Source organism: Neofelis nebulosa, chromosome 6 (genome assembly GCF_028018385.1).
Source record: "Neofelis nebulosa isolate mNeoNeb1 chromosome 6, mNeoNeb1.pri, whole genome shotgun sequence".
Classification (NCBI taxonomy): Eukaryota; Metazoa; Chordata; class Mammalia; order Carnivora; family Felidae; genus Neofelis; species Neofelis nebulosa.
This window is the reverse complement of record NC_080787.1, coordinates 116311202-116328018: the sequence shown is the minus strand read 5'-3', so window position 1 is coordinate 116328018 and position 16817 is coordinate 116311202. Positions and strand designations below refer to the sequence as shown.

At 37.7% G+C, this 16817-nt stretch overlaps 1 protein-coding gene across 2 annotated transcripts in view; it reads right to left on the bottom strand.

The window, feature by feature from the left end:
• The window catches only part of RNF217 (ring finger protein 217), a 131553-nt gene that overhangs the window by 12448 nt on the left and 102288 nt on the right, over nucleotides 1-16817 (bottom strand). For both annotated transcript variants that reach the window (XM_058735149.1, XM_058735150.1), the window contains one exon: nucleotides 3923-4124. In XM_058735149.1, the coding sequence (XP_058591132.1) occupies nucleotides 3923-4124 (202 nt within the window). The remainder of the gene's footprint in view (nucleotides 1-3922; nucleotides 4125-16817) is intronic.

Below are 16817 nucleotides of genomic sequence, written 5' to 3'. Positions count from 1 at the left end.
GTAACATTGTATGTCAACTATAGTAAAAAATAAATTAAAGAAGTAAATTGGAAGGTCTACACTGGTTTCATGGAAAAAACAAAATGCAACGTGAGAAAATAAAGGAAGCACTTACAAGAAGGCTAAACCTGGTCAGGTTGCCAAATGATGGCGTCAACCAGCACTTTTTTTCTAAATAAACATCTAAGCAGTGATTCTAATATGTGCCAGTTTCATGTAAATCGGGCACAGAGTTCACAGTCGGAATTCCACTAACTTTGAAAGCACTAGCACACAAAAAAGAGGCTAGTAGTTCATGTCTTGTCATCATATAGTAACCTTGATCTTAAGCAGTACAGCCGCACGATGCAAACATGGCAAGAGATGAGGAAGGAATGGAGGGGGTTTTACCACTTAAGAATAAGCCAGCAACACTACTCTACAAGTTAAGGACAGTAATTTGGAATAACCAATTACATAAATAAATAGAATCATAATGCATTCATTTGTTGGAACTTTGTCAGAAAAAGTATTAACTTTTTTATGCATAAAGAATGGCCCTTGGAGCCATGACCAGACAAACAGAAAATACAGTCTTTAATATATAGTTTAAAAAGATAACCATTTAATTGACACAATGTTTAACCATGTGTTTTACTTCTATTTTTCACCAATCACAGACTCCAATTAAGCAATTGGCCCCACTCTCTCCTTCTCTCTCTGTCTATCCCTCACTTGTGCTGTCTCTCCCAAAATAAATAAAATAAACTTAAAAAAACTAAAAAAAACATTCTCAATAGCTGAAATAATATTCTACTATATCCATATATCATACCCTATTTAAATGTGTGTGTACTTAGGGGCACCGTGATGGCTCAGTCGGTTAAGCGTCAGACTCTTGATTTCAGCTCAGGTCATGATCTCAGTGTCCTGAGATCAAACACCATGTCAGGCTCCACACTGGGTGTGAAGCTGATTTAGGATTCTCTCTCCTTCTCCCTCTCCCTCTCCCTCTCCCTCTCCCTCTCCCTCTCCCTCTCCCCTCCATCCCCACACCCCTTGTGTGCTCTCTCTCTCTCTCAAAAAAATTGTGTACTTAATTTTTGTTCCCTTTTTTAAATTTTAAAATACGCCTGCAAATAAACCACTGTCAGCCTAGATTTACCACATTTTAAAATGCCCTTCACATTTCTTTGTAAAAGAATTGCACAGAATTTCTAGTTCATTCAGTAGAATATGGAAGTCCAACATTGAGGGGCACCTGGGTGGTTCAGTCAGTTAAGCATCTGACTCCTGATTTCGGCTCAGGTTATGATCTCGTGGTTCATGGGTTTGAGCTCTGAATTGGTCTCAGCACAACAGAATGGAGGCTGCTTGGGATTCTCTTTCTCTGTCCCTCCCCTGTGTGCTCACATGTGCTCTGTCTCTCTCTCTCTCAAAAATAAATAAATAAACTTAAAAAAAAAAAGGCCAGCATTGAGTATTAACAAAAAAAAAAAACAAAAAACTTCCTAATCTATACTTCAAAAAATATTTTTAATTTACATTTCTCTGACTACTCATAGTATTGGATTTTTTTTTTGAGAGAGAGAGAGACAGAGACAGAGAGACAGAGCATGAGTGTGGGAGGGGCAGAGAGAGGGGGAGACACAGAACCTGAAGCAAGCTCCAGGCTGTGAGCTACCAGCACAGAGCCTAACACAGGGCTCGAACTCGTGAACTGCAAGATCATGACCTGAGCCAAAGTCAGATGCTTAACTGACTGAGCCATCCAGGTGCCCCACAGCATTGGCTATTTTTAAAATTGTTTATTGGCTACTTGCATTTTTTCAATTCTGGTTCCAGACTTCATCTTATAAAAAACAAACAAACAAACAAACAAAAAACTGGATACTTATTTTTGGAGGAGGCTGTATTGCTTTTGTTCATATAAATTATTTGCCATCTAGAAATCAGTTAAAGACCTATATTTTGTTTACTATTATAATTATACACTTTAATACTTGGGAATATTTGTGCATAATGATAGGAGAATTAAGTATTTTTTCTCAGTCACTTTTATTTGCCACACTGTTCATTGAATAAGCTGCCTACTCCCACCAAGGAGATGTCCCCATGGCAAAGGCTACTAAAATCATCCTCAAATCTTGTTCTCCTTTATTCTTCAGGAGCAGAACTTCTGATCCATAGCTGGACACATGGTCATGTGGAATGCAAACCATGTTGCCCATCTTCCAGCTGTGAGGGAAGAGCAGGCCCTTTCTCTGCCTCTGTCCAAGGACATCTGGAGGCTGCAGTCCCAAACTGAGGAAGCAAACTGGATTACCTCCCACAAAGATAAAACATTGGAGGGGTCTGCTATACTCTGTCTTCTCTCTTATATGGCAGGGAGAAGCTAGGTTTGTGACTTATAGAGTAAGTCACTTTCCAGCCCTTTGTGCAGATGGGAGAGGTGCGGACCACCTCCTTTGGAGTTATGGTCCAACAGCACTTAGAGGCAGCTGTCCTGGCGGTGGGAAAACAGGTGTGGGAAGAAGAGCTTATCTGAAAGCCAGCTGCTCCCTACTTCGTCAGGTCTGTCCAGACACGCATGTATGCACACACACAGAGCAGAAAGTAGGCCAAAAAGAAAACCATTTACAGAAAGCTGACCATGAATTTTTTAAGTAAAAATGGAAAAGACTGTACAGAGAAGATATTTCTCTGATGATAATGTTCAATGGTTGTACATTTTCTAGGCTGTTAAGTAACTGAATGCTATTTTGTGACCTGAGAAGAGGGTAGGAGTGGCATCTGGGTAAATAACGAGAGGACCCATAGAGAATGCATTCAAAATATTATTGTACCATTAGGGCAGGAAATAATTTCCCTTATTTAAGAATGATTAAACCAAATAACAAAAAGGAAAACAAAATGATGGTCAAATAAAGATTAGAGTAAAAAAAAAGGAAGGAAACCTTATCACAAAATGTCACTTAAGTAGGAAAGAAAAGAACAAGTAATACAGAAAATACAAGGATTTTGTGGTTTTGGGTTGCTCTCTGTGTACACAGCTTTACAAATAGGTTATATCTCAAAACTTAATTTGCAATTTGGTATGCTCATGGAAATACTGTTATAAATAGTTAGATTCCCTAGCCAGCCCTCCAAAATATTGGAGTTTTGGGTAATGAAAACGCGAGGAAGAAGCCTCACAGTGGATATATTCCAGAGAAGTAGGGAGCTATTGGAAGAAGCAATATCAGGTCAGAAGAACATTGTATCACACAAGGTCGGTGGCATCAGGCCAGAGTGGGCATCTGTGTTTATGTCTGCATATTTGTGTATGAGATCGTGTGTTGCTGAGGACAAAGAAGGGGTAAATCCAAAACAAAACAAAACAAAAAAACATTGCATTTGGATTTGTAAACTTGAGTTTGTATACAATGAGGGCATCTGATACTCATTTCATTAACTGTTAGCTATTAATACAACAGAAAATACATACAGTGACATCAACCAATAGATACAGTACTGGTTCTGAAACATAGGATTTTTACAAATTGTATTACACATCTTCCATGAATGAATAGAGGAAATATGTAAGACCCATTGCTAGGTATTGCCAGTAGGAAAATGAAGGTGACATTGTCCCTCTCATCAAATGGCTTACGATAAGGCTTCAGAAATTAAAAGACTAATGGCTTCACATTTCTGCAGTGTAATTAATAATTTGTTTTTCAAACAAAATCCGTTTGCTCATATAAATTGTGTCCTGCTAACAAATTTAAATTTCCATTCTAAACTCAAAAACAGAGAAAATATCTTCCTCCTGTTTTGGGGTGAAGTCCCCACCAGAATACCTGATAGGTGCTCAGAATCACCATGGCTACTATATCTCTGGGTTCTCTTATCACTGCTTCCTTCCCAGAAAGCATTCCTATAAATCATGCCGGACACTCACCACAGACCGACCCTCGCACTAATCTCCTTAGATGAGGTCTCTCTGGGAGGTAGCGATATTTGCATCCAAATATACTGAGGTTTGAAGTGTGGTCTCCAAAGAACCGGAGCTGGCGATATCTTTCCCCACATCGGTAACAAAAATTAGTGTTACATTGTGAGCAGGTCATATGGTCACATCCTTCAGTTCTCTGGATGTGGATCTGTATCAGTGACAGAGGAAAAGACAAAGAAACGTTATTACAATTTTTTTAAAAGTAAAATCTGGCAAATGTTATTGAGTGACACAAGTTTCACTGAAACAAAAGCCTTACATAGAATTTGTGAGGCTGTCAGTTTACTTATAATGACACTCTCCAAGACTATTTGTATCAAATATTTTAACATGCATAAATCTCAACTAGATTTCAGGTACTCAAGCTGTTGGCTTATTTTGACCAACATATAAACACACACATCCCCCCCAAAACTTACTTATCTTTCTATACATACACCTAATTCAATGGTTAGGAGGCGATTTAAAATGCTGTGAAAGTGTATTTTATTTGTGCTGTGATCAGCAAGAATGAGGTGACTTGAGGAATAAGAAGAGATAAAGAATATTCCTTAAAAGAAAGGATTATGCAGAAATTATGCATAAATATCAAGGAACAGACTTTTTTTTAAAAGATGTCATTTTTAAGTAATCTGTATACCCAACACGGGGCTTCAACTCACAACCCTGAGATCAAGAGTCACATGCTCTATCAACTGAGCCAGCCAGGCACCCCAAGCCCCTTTCTTTGAGGAAGGAAATGATAGCAGCTGTAAGTGTATTCACAATACCCTTTCAGTTTCCAACTCTAATGTCATTTGCAAGTACCTTTACAGGACTGTTTATACAACACCATCTGTAAAACTAAGCATCTTCCTCTATTGTTGCAGTCAAGTTACATGTAAATACAGCTTAACCCATAATGTAACAGTGTAGAGTCACTGTCTGAAACACTGAGGCCATGTTACAATAAAGATATTATTTCTTGAGATATAATTGGATACTTGGCTCAGAATCCTTGTGGACACTGCATACAATTGGAGCCATCTTTCATTCAAGTATATGCACCCTTTGTTAGGTGAAAAACCATGAAAAAGAACTTAACATTATTTCATTAAAAAAAGAAAAAGATTTGGTTACACAGTCCAACTCTTATATGATTAAAACAGGATCACCAGAAAGTCTTCCCATTTCACTATCGAGTAGGCATTTACTACATTCAAGTTGCATCCCACTTGTTCTCATTTATTTATTTATATTTATATATAAGTTCTTTGCTTAGAAAATTTATTTAAAATGTCCCCAATACCATTCTGACTATTGTAAATTTCTACCCATGACTTTGCTTTGGAACGGTTGTGTCAGTGAGTGTTTTAATACAACCGGGAGCTTCACAACTAACATGAGTGAAACCCACCATTGGCCACTTGACTTTTCAGTGAAGCTATAGCCACAGTCCTACAACTTTATACATTTTTTTAAAAGTTTTTATTTGTTTATTTTGACAGAGAGAGACAAAGAGAGAGCAGGGGAGGGGCAGAGAGAGAGAGAGACAGAATCCCAAGCCAGCTCCCTGCTGACAGCATAGAACCCGATGTTGGCCTCAAACCCACAAACCGTGAGATCATGACCTGAACTGAAATCAAGTGTCAGCCGCTTAACCAACTGAGCCACCCAGGCACCCTTACACATTTTTTTTTTTAAAGTAAACTCCACATTCAACATGGGGCTTAAACTCACAACCCTGAGATCAAGAGTTGTTCTATAGACTTAGCCAGCCAGGTTCCCCAACTTTACACATTTCATTTGAAATCCTCCTCTCCTTCCCTTGATGCACAAGGTACGTCCCTGAACTTCTGTATTAGTGCAGTTATATTTATATTATTCAAAAACTTCTCAATGGTTATGGAAATGAGAAAAAAAAATCACCCAGGTAAAAGGGAAGATATTTAATGTGAAAATAGAAACTAGGAAGTTGGGAGACAGGGGTGCCTGGGTGGTACAGTCAGCTAAGTGTCCAACTCTTGATTTTGGCTCAGGTCATGACCCCAGGGTTACGGGATCAAGCCCCATGTCAGGCTCTGCACTAAGCGTGGACCCTGCTTAGGATTATCTCTTCTCTTTCTCTCTTTCTCCCACACTGCCCCTCCCCCTCCCACCCCAGCTTGTACACACGCTCTCTCTCTCAAAATATTTTTTTTTAAAGGGAAAATTTTGGAGATAAAGAAATTTACAAAATATAACCTTATTCTGCAGTTTTTGAAATTAAAATTTTTTAAGTTTTTGAAGTTGCTAGCTCCAAATTATATGTAGTCTTTCAGTTTTATTGATTAAATAACTAAAATTTTTAACTTCAATTTTAAAGAACAATATGAATTTTTAGAAGGACCTCCAGGTGCTTTCAAAATAACAACAGATAGAAATCATAGTAATGGTGAAACTTTCATTTGAGCAATACACATATTCGTGAACCCATCCTCTATCCATCTATCCATCCATCCATCTACATCCCTACCTACCTACCATCTGTTATCCACCTATTTACCTTTCTACCTACTGGAGTCTGTAGGTGATGATGACCATTTTGAAGAAGTAATAACTACATGGGGGGCAGTATCCTACAGGCAGCACAATGACTACCCCCCAGCAGGCACTTAACAAATGAGAACAAATGAGAACGAAGAAAGAAAAGTCTACTCAGTGGCTGGTAAGACCTTGGGGATTGAAAATCAGCAGGCTGTGGGGCACCTGGGTGGGCACCAAGTGGGTGACACTTGGTTTTGGCTCAGGTCATGATCTCACGGTTTCGTGAGTTTGAGCCCATAGGGTTCTACGCTGGCAGCACGGAGCCTACTTGAGATTCTCTCTCTCCCCCCTCCCTCTCTCTCTCTCTACCCCTCCTCCACTCACGCTGTCTATGTCTCTCTCAAAATAAATAAACTTAAAAAACAAACAAACAAACATTAGGTGGATTATAGGTTAAATGTCCATTTCCCCCCTGCCCCCCCGCCAGTAGCTGATCCTTGGCAGGTAAAACCTAGGCTCATTAGGGAGGTTGGAAAAACCTGGGCTTTGACCCCAAGAAGCCCTGTGTTTGAATTCTGGCTCCACAAACTCTATAAAAAGAGGTTACTTCTTGCTTCAATTTAGGTAATATTACTTACATGAGAATAAAAGTGTGATAATATATATATGGTGCCTAACCCATTGGCACATACTGAGTCAGATCAATAATACTGATTCCATCTATCCCTTCCCCTTTGCCCACCTAAAAATGTGAGAAATCAAATACCTGCTCAAAGTAACTGCACACCTCCTGATTGTCAGGTGGTTCCCTTTTTTATATTTTCATATAGGTGATCCTTAGGTTGATGCTAAACTAGACAGGCAAGGGCTAGCTTGTGGCCAAATGCATATGAGCATCTCTGGTCAAGAGTTACTAAACAAACCAACAGAATTTGTTATTCGTCAATAGAAGCAAAACTTGCTTTTCCTATTGACCACTTCATCTTTTTAAATTATATTAATTCTTTTTCTTTTTTTCCTCCCTGCAGTAAAAAATCTGTCTATAACTTTTGACTCCCCCCGAATTTAACTACTAATAGTGTACTGTCGACCAGAAGCCTTATCAATAACATAGTTGATTACTACATATTTTATGTTATATGTATTAGCATACTGTATGCTTACAATGAAGTAAGCTACAGAGGAGAAATGTTATTAAGAAAATCGTAAGGAAGAGAAAATATATTTACAGTGAATCTGCACAGTTCAAATCTATGTTGTTCAAGAGCCCACTGCACAAATTAGCTACAAGGCCCAAGAAGGAACTTGTACGGGTGAGGGTCTCTGAGGCTCGGCTCTTTAGCTTCCTGATTATTTCTCCCTGGGTCCAGTGCTTCCCCTCTGCTGTGCTTGTTTCTGTGAACGATTCTGAAGAACAATTCCTGTGACCACAGCCATTTAATAGTAGATGGCATGAAGGAATAATATAGGCCAAAGGCCTTAGTGGCCCCTTGAACTATTCCTGATCCTGCTTTAAAGCACCTAAGCACTAGGAGAAGACATGTTCAGAGACAACTGCTGAGCACCCAAAATAAAGGTTATTTCATTGTATCCTCGACTTGTTGACTGTATATTGTATTTGATCTTTAAGCGGGGATAATAAAGCTTAACAAATTTCCTGGTCACAGGGCATGGTGCTGTATGCGACCTCTAAAGGGAAAAGGACTGATATTTGTTTAGAGCCCATTATGTGCCGGGCATTGTACACAGATTAGCACCTTAAAGCCTCATAACCACACCATGAGACTGGCATTCTTATTCATAACCTGAGCTCAGAAATGTAGTCTGCATGAGTGAATGGAGAAAGGATTTTGATTCATGTCTGTTTCTTTATTATGCTAAGTAGCCTCTTATTATAAACTTAAAGATAAAACCAGGGGGTCAACAGTATCCTTTGCTAAGTGACAGCACAATCTCCGTGCTAGTCAAACAAACATGTCTGCTCTCATGCATGAGGCCTATCTTGAGTCTCACTGCTTGCTTTAGCTGCTCTCTGGACCAATTTACATTCTTTCTGTAACACAATCTCAAAACTATTTCTGACAGGAAACATGTACTAATAAGTGAAACTTGTCACTGACAGTTCATCTGGCTCCAAATTTCACATACAATTGTTGCTACTTTATATTTGCTTGTAACACTGCTTCACTGGGTTCTAAAAATCTTTATGTTGCATATTTATTGTTTAATTTAAATGACAAAGACTAATTTCTAGTTTCTTTTAACAGTCTTTCCTTCTTTCTTTCTTTTTTCTTTTTTTAAAGATTTTATTTTTAAGTAATCTCTACACCCAACACGGGCCTCGAACTCCCAGCCCCAAGATCAAGAGTCACGTGCTGTACCTACTAAGCCAGTCAGGCGCCCCTTTCCTTAATTCTAAAATAGTATTCTGAGCACAGCAGACAACTAAAATACTGTTAGCCCAATAATCTTTCTGCACAGGAAGTGATATAATTCTAAACTCCATAGTAACCTCGTACATTGCAGGATTATACAGTTCTATAGATTAATTTGAATATCTTACACAAGCAGGCAATGATTTAATCATGAAAAAGTAGTTTCATAATTTACCTCAAGTACACAGTGTTTCCTTTATTACTAGTGATAGTGCAACTATCTCTTGATTATATATAATTTATAATTTGATAATTACAGAGAAATGAACTGACACAATGCAAATTAATGTGCAATAGGAGACACTACTTCTCACATCTGACAAGCGAGTTGTAATTTTGAACTCCAAACACACAGGGGATAATAAATTTTATATGCTAAATGAGTTCCCTGAGTGTATCTTTAAAGGTCACACTTTGTTAATTCCATCTTTGTTTTTAGAACATAAAGCCTTAAAACATAGCTTTAAATTATATTTACTTAAAGCCACTTTATTCTTCAATGAAGCTGTTTTTACTTGGTATTATTGCTTCAAAACATTCATCAGTTTAGCTCTGCTACAAAACAAACTAATTTAGCATCAAAATTCTGGTTTTGCTTAAGAGACAGAGACAGAATATGACAGACAAAATACTACTAAGCCATGAGATTAAACTGACCACTCATAAATCACAACTATCATTGGATTTGTTACTACTCAAAGGGTTTCTTCTCTCCATCTGTAATAAATAAGAGTGGCTAATACTTAAAAAGTTGAAAATTTAAACACTAAATGTTGCTTAGACCTCTGTACACTTAAAAGTCATGAAATGAAATGTTCAGAATATGCCAGATATTTCTTCTGAAAAGAGCTTGATATTAAGTCCACTTCATAGTTAGAAATGACAATGTGGACCCTTTTTGAGTCTATGACATTCTTCATAGGACATATTAACACCTGTAATAAGATATTAATCATAAAACCATATATATATGTATATGTATATATGTATACACATATATATATATACATATATACATATATTAGTATCTGCTGTCCTCAAGTTGTTTACATTTTGTTTAATAAAATGTCCACAAAGTACCTGAAAAATAGAAGTAGAATCCAGCTACTAATTTTTATACAGATTCTACTTAAATCATAAGGTGAAAGAATAACAATAAATGAACTGCTAAATATAATTTTTAAAAAAATGTTTATTTATTTTTGACAGAGAGAGAGATAGAGCATGAGTGGAGGAGGGGCAGAGAGAGAGGGAGACAGAATCAGAAGCAGGCTCCAGGCTCTGAGCCGGCAGCACAGAGCCCGACGTGGGGCTCGAACTCACAGACTGCGAGATCATGACCTGAGCCGAAGTCAGACGCTCAACCGACTGAGCCACCCAGGAGCCCCAAGAACTGCCAAATATTGAACCCATTTTATAATAAAATCAGTACACATCTGCTCATAAGTATTTATCTCTATTTTCACCAAGAAATGAAGGCTTATTTTATTCCTAAAGCAGTAAGTGATGACTAAATTAACTGTTACATTATTATTGTCACCAATAAATAATTTACTCTATTTATGTTTAAAATTATTTTTATATATGTGTTTGCCCTGATTGCTTTTGATATCTGGAACAATCAACTAGAAGCAATTATGAGGAAAGTTGAAAAAAATCCCCTAAGTGATGCTCAGTTCTTTACTTAGCTCACTGAACCAATTCTCCATAAAATAGGAAATTTAAAAAACCAAACATATACACAAAGCCTTCAAAGGTCTGTTAAAAATATTACAATTTTGAACCTAGAAATACTGTCCAACTATCAAATAAAAAATATATGAGGGCAAAAATAAAACAGTGCCAGAGATGCTAAGACTCTACCTTTTCTGTGGCCATCACTTAAGGAAGCACTTCATTAACTAAATGTGAAATTCAAGAAAATGCAATTTAAGAACATACCAAAAAATGGTGTAAGAACTCTCAGAGAGACAGCTGGAAAACAATCAGTTCAATTTAGAATAGGAAGTCAGTTGGTTTCAAGAACATCTTCAAAACATGACAATTTTTTGAATATACCAAGCAATAAAATTCCTGAGGAGCTATATATTAAATAATATGATAAACAAAGTGGGTATTTCTACTCTCAATAGAGGAAAAACAATGAGAACTTTCAGGAAAAACAAAACAAAAGGCATATTAGTTACAAATATGAGTTGCAACAAAATATGGCACAATTAAGTAATTGATAGGGAGCAAGGATGTTAGGGGCATTTTTCCTAGAAGTTGTGAACTCGTAGAAAAGGAAATGTAATCCTAAATCCTCCTAAATCCATAATTATATGTTCTCGATTATGGAAATGCCCAGTTGGTTTTTAAATGTTAAAATCATCCTTTAGGAAAAACAGAAGTATTAAATATTACATTAGAATAGAATGTGAATGTTATTAAATTTAACAATATAAAAACAGAGTTACAGCTTACAGAAAATGGGAAATAAGGAAGAAGCATAAAGAATTATAGGAGGGCTAGATCGTCATATATCATCTAATGTTGTTAGAATACTGAACAGAAGTTTGAGCACATCATTTAAAGGTAAAAGATAATCAAAAGAAGAACTAAAGTAATAACTATCAAAAACTTGGAGGAAAAAAATTGGAAGGAGAAGGAAAGGCATACATAAGTGAAATGAATTCTCATCTGTCATATCAAACTAAAAGTGTTCACCTCATTATGGTAGACTACATTGCAAAAAACAAATAAGACGTTGATTGCAAAATTATTTGTTGTTTCCTACTCTGTTAGCTTTTTAAAGCCAATATTCTGCCTGATAACTTTAGTTGTCCTCCAGTGCACTGGTTTGTTATAGAGAATTTGTTATAGAGAATTTCATATATATTTCAAGTTAAATCTTTTTTTTTCAATATGAAGTTTACTGTCATATTGGTTTCCATACAACACCCAGTGCTCATCCCAACAGGTGCCCTCCTCAATACCCATCACCCTCCCTCCCCTCCATCCCACCCCCCATCAACCATCAGTTTGTTCTCAGTTTTTAAGAGTCTCTTATGTTTTGGCTCCCTCCCTCTCTAACCCTTTTTTTTTTTTTCTTCCCCTCCCCCATGGTCTTCTGGTAAGCTTCTCAGGATCCACATAAGAGTGAAATCATATGTTATGTCTTTCTCTGTATGACTTATTTCACTTAGCATAACACTCTCCAGTTCCATCCACGTTGCTACCAAAGGCCATATTTCATTCTTTCTCTAGTTAAATCTTATGATTGACTCATGATGACAAATTCTTTGAAGAAGAGTGTAGAATACTGCCCAACGTTTATTCCCCAGGGGGCAACTGTACTATAAATTAGCCCCTAGTTTTCTTCCCTCTTCTTTCTCATACTTTCCTTGACCCTGTGCCCCATGTTCTCAAAAATCTTCAGATGCCAGTTCTCCCCTCCTTCATTCATCTTCATCCCTTCCCCCAGTGACAGTACACCCCTTAGGCTGCCAATAGCTCAGGTGTCCTGAGACAATAGCCTCAGGTGTCTCTGTCCTGACAAATCCTTCCTGTAATTCTGCATGACCTTGTGGCCAGTGATTACCCCCATCCTTCCCATTTCTCCAGGCTTCTTAAAAGAGAATGCTCTATACTCACTGCTTTTCTTATTCACCTCTTAATCCTTCCTCAGTTGACTGCAACCCTATGTTACTGATACATCCAAATCAGTTGTCATTCTCAGAAAACATACATACATTCATTCATTCATTCATTCACTTACTCAACAACTATATATTTGTTCACTGATAAAATCTGACATGGCTCCTGGACTTAAGGAGTTGGTTGTCTGAGGTGTAGACAGACATTAATCAATAGTACAAATAAACACTCATAAGCTATGACAAATGCTATGAGGGAAAGGGACAAGGTATAAAGAGAACACTTAATAGGAGGAGCTTGGTCTGGTCTAAGGGTCAGAAGAGACTTCTCCAAAAAAGTGACATTGATCTGAGCAGTGAAGGACAAGTAGCATCTCACCAGTTAAGAGGCCCCAGGGTTAGGGGATACATTCCCAGCACAGCATATTCTTGGCACCATATCCATGAAAGGAGAAGCCACCTATGCTAGTCCTGTCCCAGCATTTCTCACTCTACATTTTAAAACTCTTATCTGTATCCTTCTACTCAAATGCTCTACTCTCCCAGTTAATAAGATCTCAAAGGGCCCTAGATCACATACATCTTTGTTCTTTTCATTAAGGGGACTTGCACAGGTCCTATCAAATAGCATGTTCTCAATAAATATTTATTGAAAGAACAAATGAGTATTATCCATGACCCTCTAAATGCCAAATGCAATGAACATGTTTTTTATTCTTAACATATCTCTCAGTGGCATTTAGTTGGTTGATCACTACTTCCTTCTGATTTTTGATATAATCTTCCTTCAACACCACCTTTTTTTCCAGGTTCTCCTCTTTTCTCTCTCTGGTTCCCATTTCTTCACTTACTCCTTAATTCTACCAATGACTCACCACTTTGCACATATTCTTTGGGGGATCTCTTCCATATACAAATGGTTCCAACTTCCCTCCAATGGATCTCATTTCTTCACTTCCACTGTGGACCTGACTTCTGAGCTATAGACTCATGTAACAACTGTTTGTTGGTCATATACACTTATGTGCCTTACAGCCATTTCAAAGTCAAATAGGAAAACCAACTCATCATCATTCCATGGCCCCCATCCCAATGACAACAAAATAAAATGAGGTCAAGCTCCATTATTTTACCTCAATTCATGGTATTACCACCCATTTAGATACCCAAACTAAGGGGTGGTTATCCTTCCGAAGAGGTGGTTATCCTCTCTTTACATTGTTCATCCACATCTAATCCTCATGATCAGACAGTTTTAGCCCCACGATATTTGTCTAATCCTTTTCTTCTTCTCCAGCCTCTTGACCACTAGCTTAGCTCAGACTTTCATCATTTCCTCTAGATGTCTACAACTACCTTCAAAGAATCAATGGCAACAAACCTAAAATATAAATCTGATAATACCATTTCCCTGCCTACAACTTTCCAGTTTGGAGGCCAAAATCCAAGTTTCTTAACGTTGCATGTAAAGCCCAGACTTCTGTTTGTTTCTACAGCCCCACCTTTCACCACTTCCTTATGTGAACTTTACTCTCAGGGAACCACAAAGTGCTTGTGGTTCCTGCACACAGCAAACATTTCCTTGCTCTGTGCCCTTGTACTTTTATTGTAATAATCTCACTCTTGGACATTTTCTCATGCCAAAATCCATCCAATAATCCTCAACAGTATAGCTCTCCCTAGATTCCCCAAGATGAATGAGATATTCCTTTTACCATGAACTTTCTTGTAATACTCTATGCAAAGCCCTACTGAAGTACAAGTGTTTGATCATTGTCAGTGTAATAATGCCTGTGTCTTCCCTTCTGTGAGTTTCATGAGAAAAAGGACCCAATTTTGCAGAGCACATAATGGGCTCTCATGAAAAGTCCTTATAAGGAGGAAAGAAAAATGGCATTTATTCATTCAATAATCTTCTATTTTGGCTGCAAAATATATCCACTATTTTACATAGTGATAATTAAAATGGAGCTATGGGGAAAAAATAAAGCATGTAAGGGCATATTACATATTGATATAGGGGAAGGTGATTGCTGGGAAGATGAATTTGGCTGAAAGACATGAAGGGAGAGAACTGACCATGCAGATAGCTGGGGAAAGTATGGAGAGCCTGAGAAGGGAACATTCTGACGGTTTTGAAGAAGAGCAAGGAAGGTGATGTGGTTGGAGGAGCTTGAATGAAGTAGAAGATAAGGCTAGAGGAATAATGGGGCAGAAGTGTGTCCAGAATGTGACAAGTCATATGGTTATTATAAGCATTTGTTCTGTGTGAGATGGGAGCCATGAAGAAGATATTTTATTGTCTGAGTGGACACAATTTTGTTTTAATATAATTTATTGTCAAATTGACTAACATACAATGTGTAAAGTGTGCTCTTGGTTTTTGGGGTAGATTCCTTGGTTCATCACTTACAAACAACACCCTGTGCTCATCCCAGCAAGTGTCCTCCTCAATGCCCATCACCTGTTTTCCCCTTTCCCCCACTCCCCCATCCACCTTCAGTTTGTTCTCTGTATTTAAAGGTCTGTTATGGTTTGCCTCGCTCCCTCTCTGTTTGTGACTATTTTTTTCCCCTTCCCTTCCCCTATGGTCTTCTGTTAAGTTTCTCAAGATCCACATATGAGTGAAAACATATGACATCTGTCCTTCTCTGACTGACTTATTTCACTCAGTATAATATCTTTCAGTTCCATCCACGTTGCTGCAAATGGCATGATTTCATTCTTTCTCATTGCCAAGTAGTATTCCATTATATATATAAACCACATCTCCTTTATCCATTTATCAGTTGATGGACATTTAGGCTCTAATTTGGGTAGTGTTGAAAGCACTGCTATAAACATTGGGGTACATGTGCCTCTCTGCATCGGCACTCCTGTATCCCTTGGATAAATTTCCAGTAGCGCTATTGCTGGGTCGTAGGGCAGTTTTATTTTTAATTTTTTGAGGAACCTCCACACTTTTCCAGAGCAGTTGCACCAGTTTGCATTTCCACCAACAGTGCAAGAGGGTTCCCATTTCTCCACATCCCTGCCAGCATCTATCGTCTCCCGATTTGTTCATTTGAGCCACTCTGACCGGTGTGAGGTGGTGTCTCAGTGTGGTTTTTGATTTGTAGTTCCCTGATGATAAGTGACGTTTGAGCATCTTTTCATGTGTCTGTTGGCCATCTGGATGTCTCCTGCGGAAAAGCGTCTATTAAATGGGTGCGTTTTGAGAGCCCCTGGAGTGCGTTTGTAGGGATGTGTGAAGTGCTAGAGAACTGCAGGATCATCTATAAGAGCCAACATTTATACTCACCAAATTCTTTCTTCAGCAACCACAGGACCACGCAGCTACAGCTCAGACATAAGAGCCCACAGACATAGCTTTTGAGCTAATTTTATGTGAACAGGAGCAAATTAATCATTTTCTCTGAATCAATACATTCTTGCCTACAGCACTGTATTATAGGATTTAAGAGAAAAAAATATTTGAAGGGAAATATCATGACAAGTAAATTCCCTTAATTCCAAATTCACAATAAATTATGAATGAACATAATTCACTTTCCCCTGCCTACTTTTTGGTCCAGTTACTTAACCTCACTCCAACAGTTTCTACATCTTGAAATGGTGGTAATTACCCTTTCCTCAGTACTTTTTTGGAGGTTTAAATGAAACAACAAATGTAACTTATATGCTACTGAGCCTATCATTTTATTATTACTGTGTAATATCTTAAAGTTTTCTCAAAAGGCATTTAACAATTAAGATCTGGACGGCACATTGAAATCTATGGTTTTAGTATCGTATCTGAGGATTTGATGAGACAATGTATGTCTAAAACTATAATGGAGACTGACATGTAGTGAATAATAATAATATTATTATTATTATTATTATTATTATTATTGTGCTAACACCACAGAGTATTATACCAAGGCATTTTTATGAATAAAATACAGATGTCATATGAGAATTCAGCACATCTTGTTAATAGTTTGGCTGGAGGGGCAGAGGGAGAGGGAGAGAAAGAAACATAAGCAGACTCCACACCCAGAGCAGAGCTCGATGTGGGGCTTGATCTCAGAACCATGAGATCATGACCTGAGCTGAAATGAAAAGTCAGATGCTTAACCAAATGAGCCACCCAGGTACCCTGGTATTTTTTTTTTTTTTTTTTTTTTTTTTAAGAAAAGTGACCGTCCTGTTACCTAGAAATAGGAACTATGTTGACTCTGGAATAAAATAAATGACTTATTTACCCATTAATCAATGTACAAT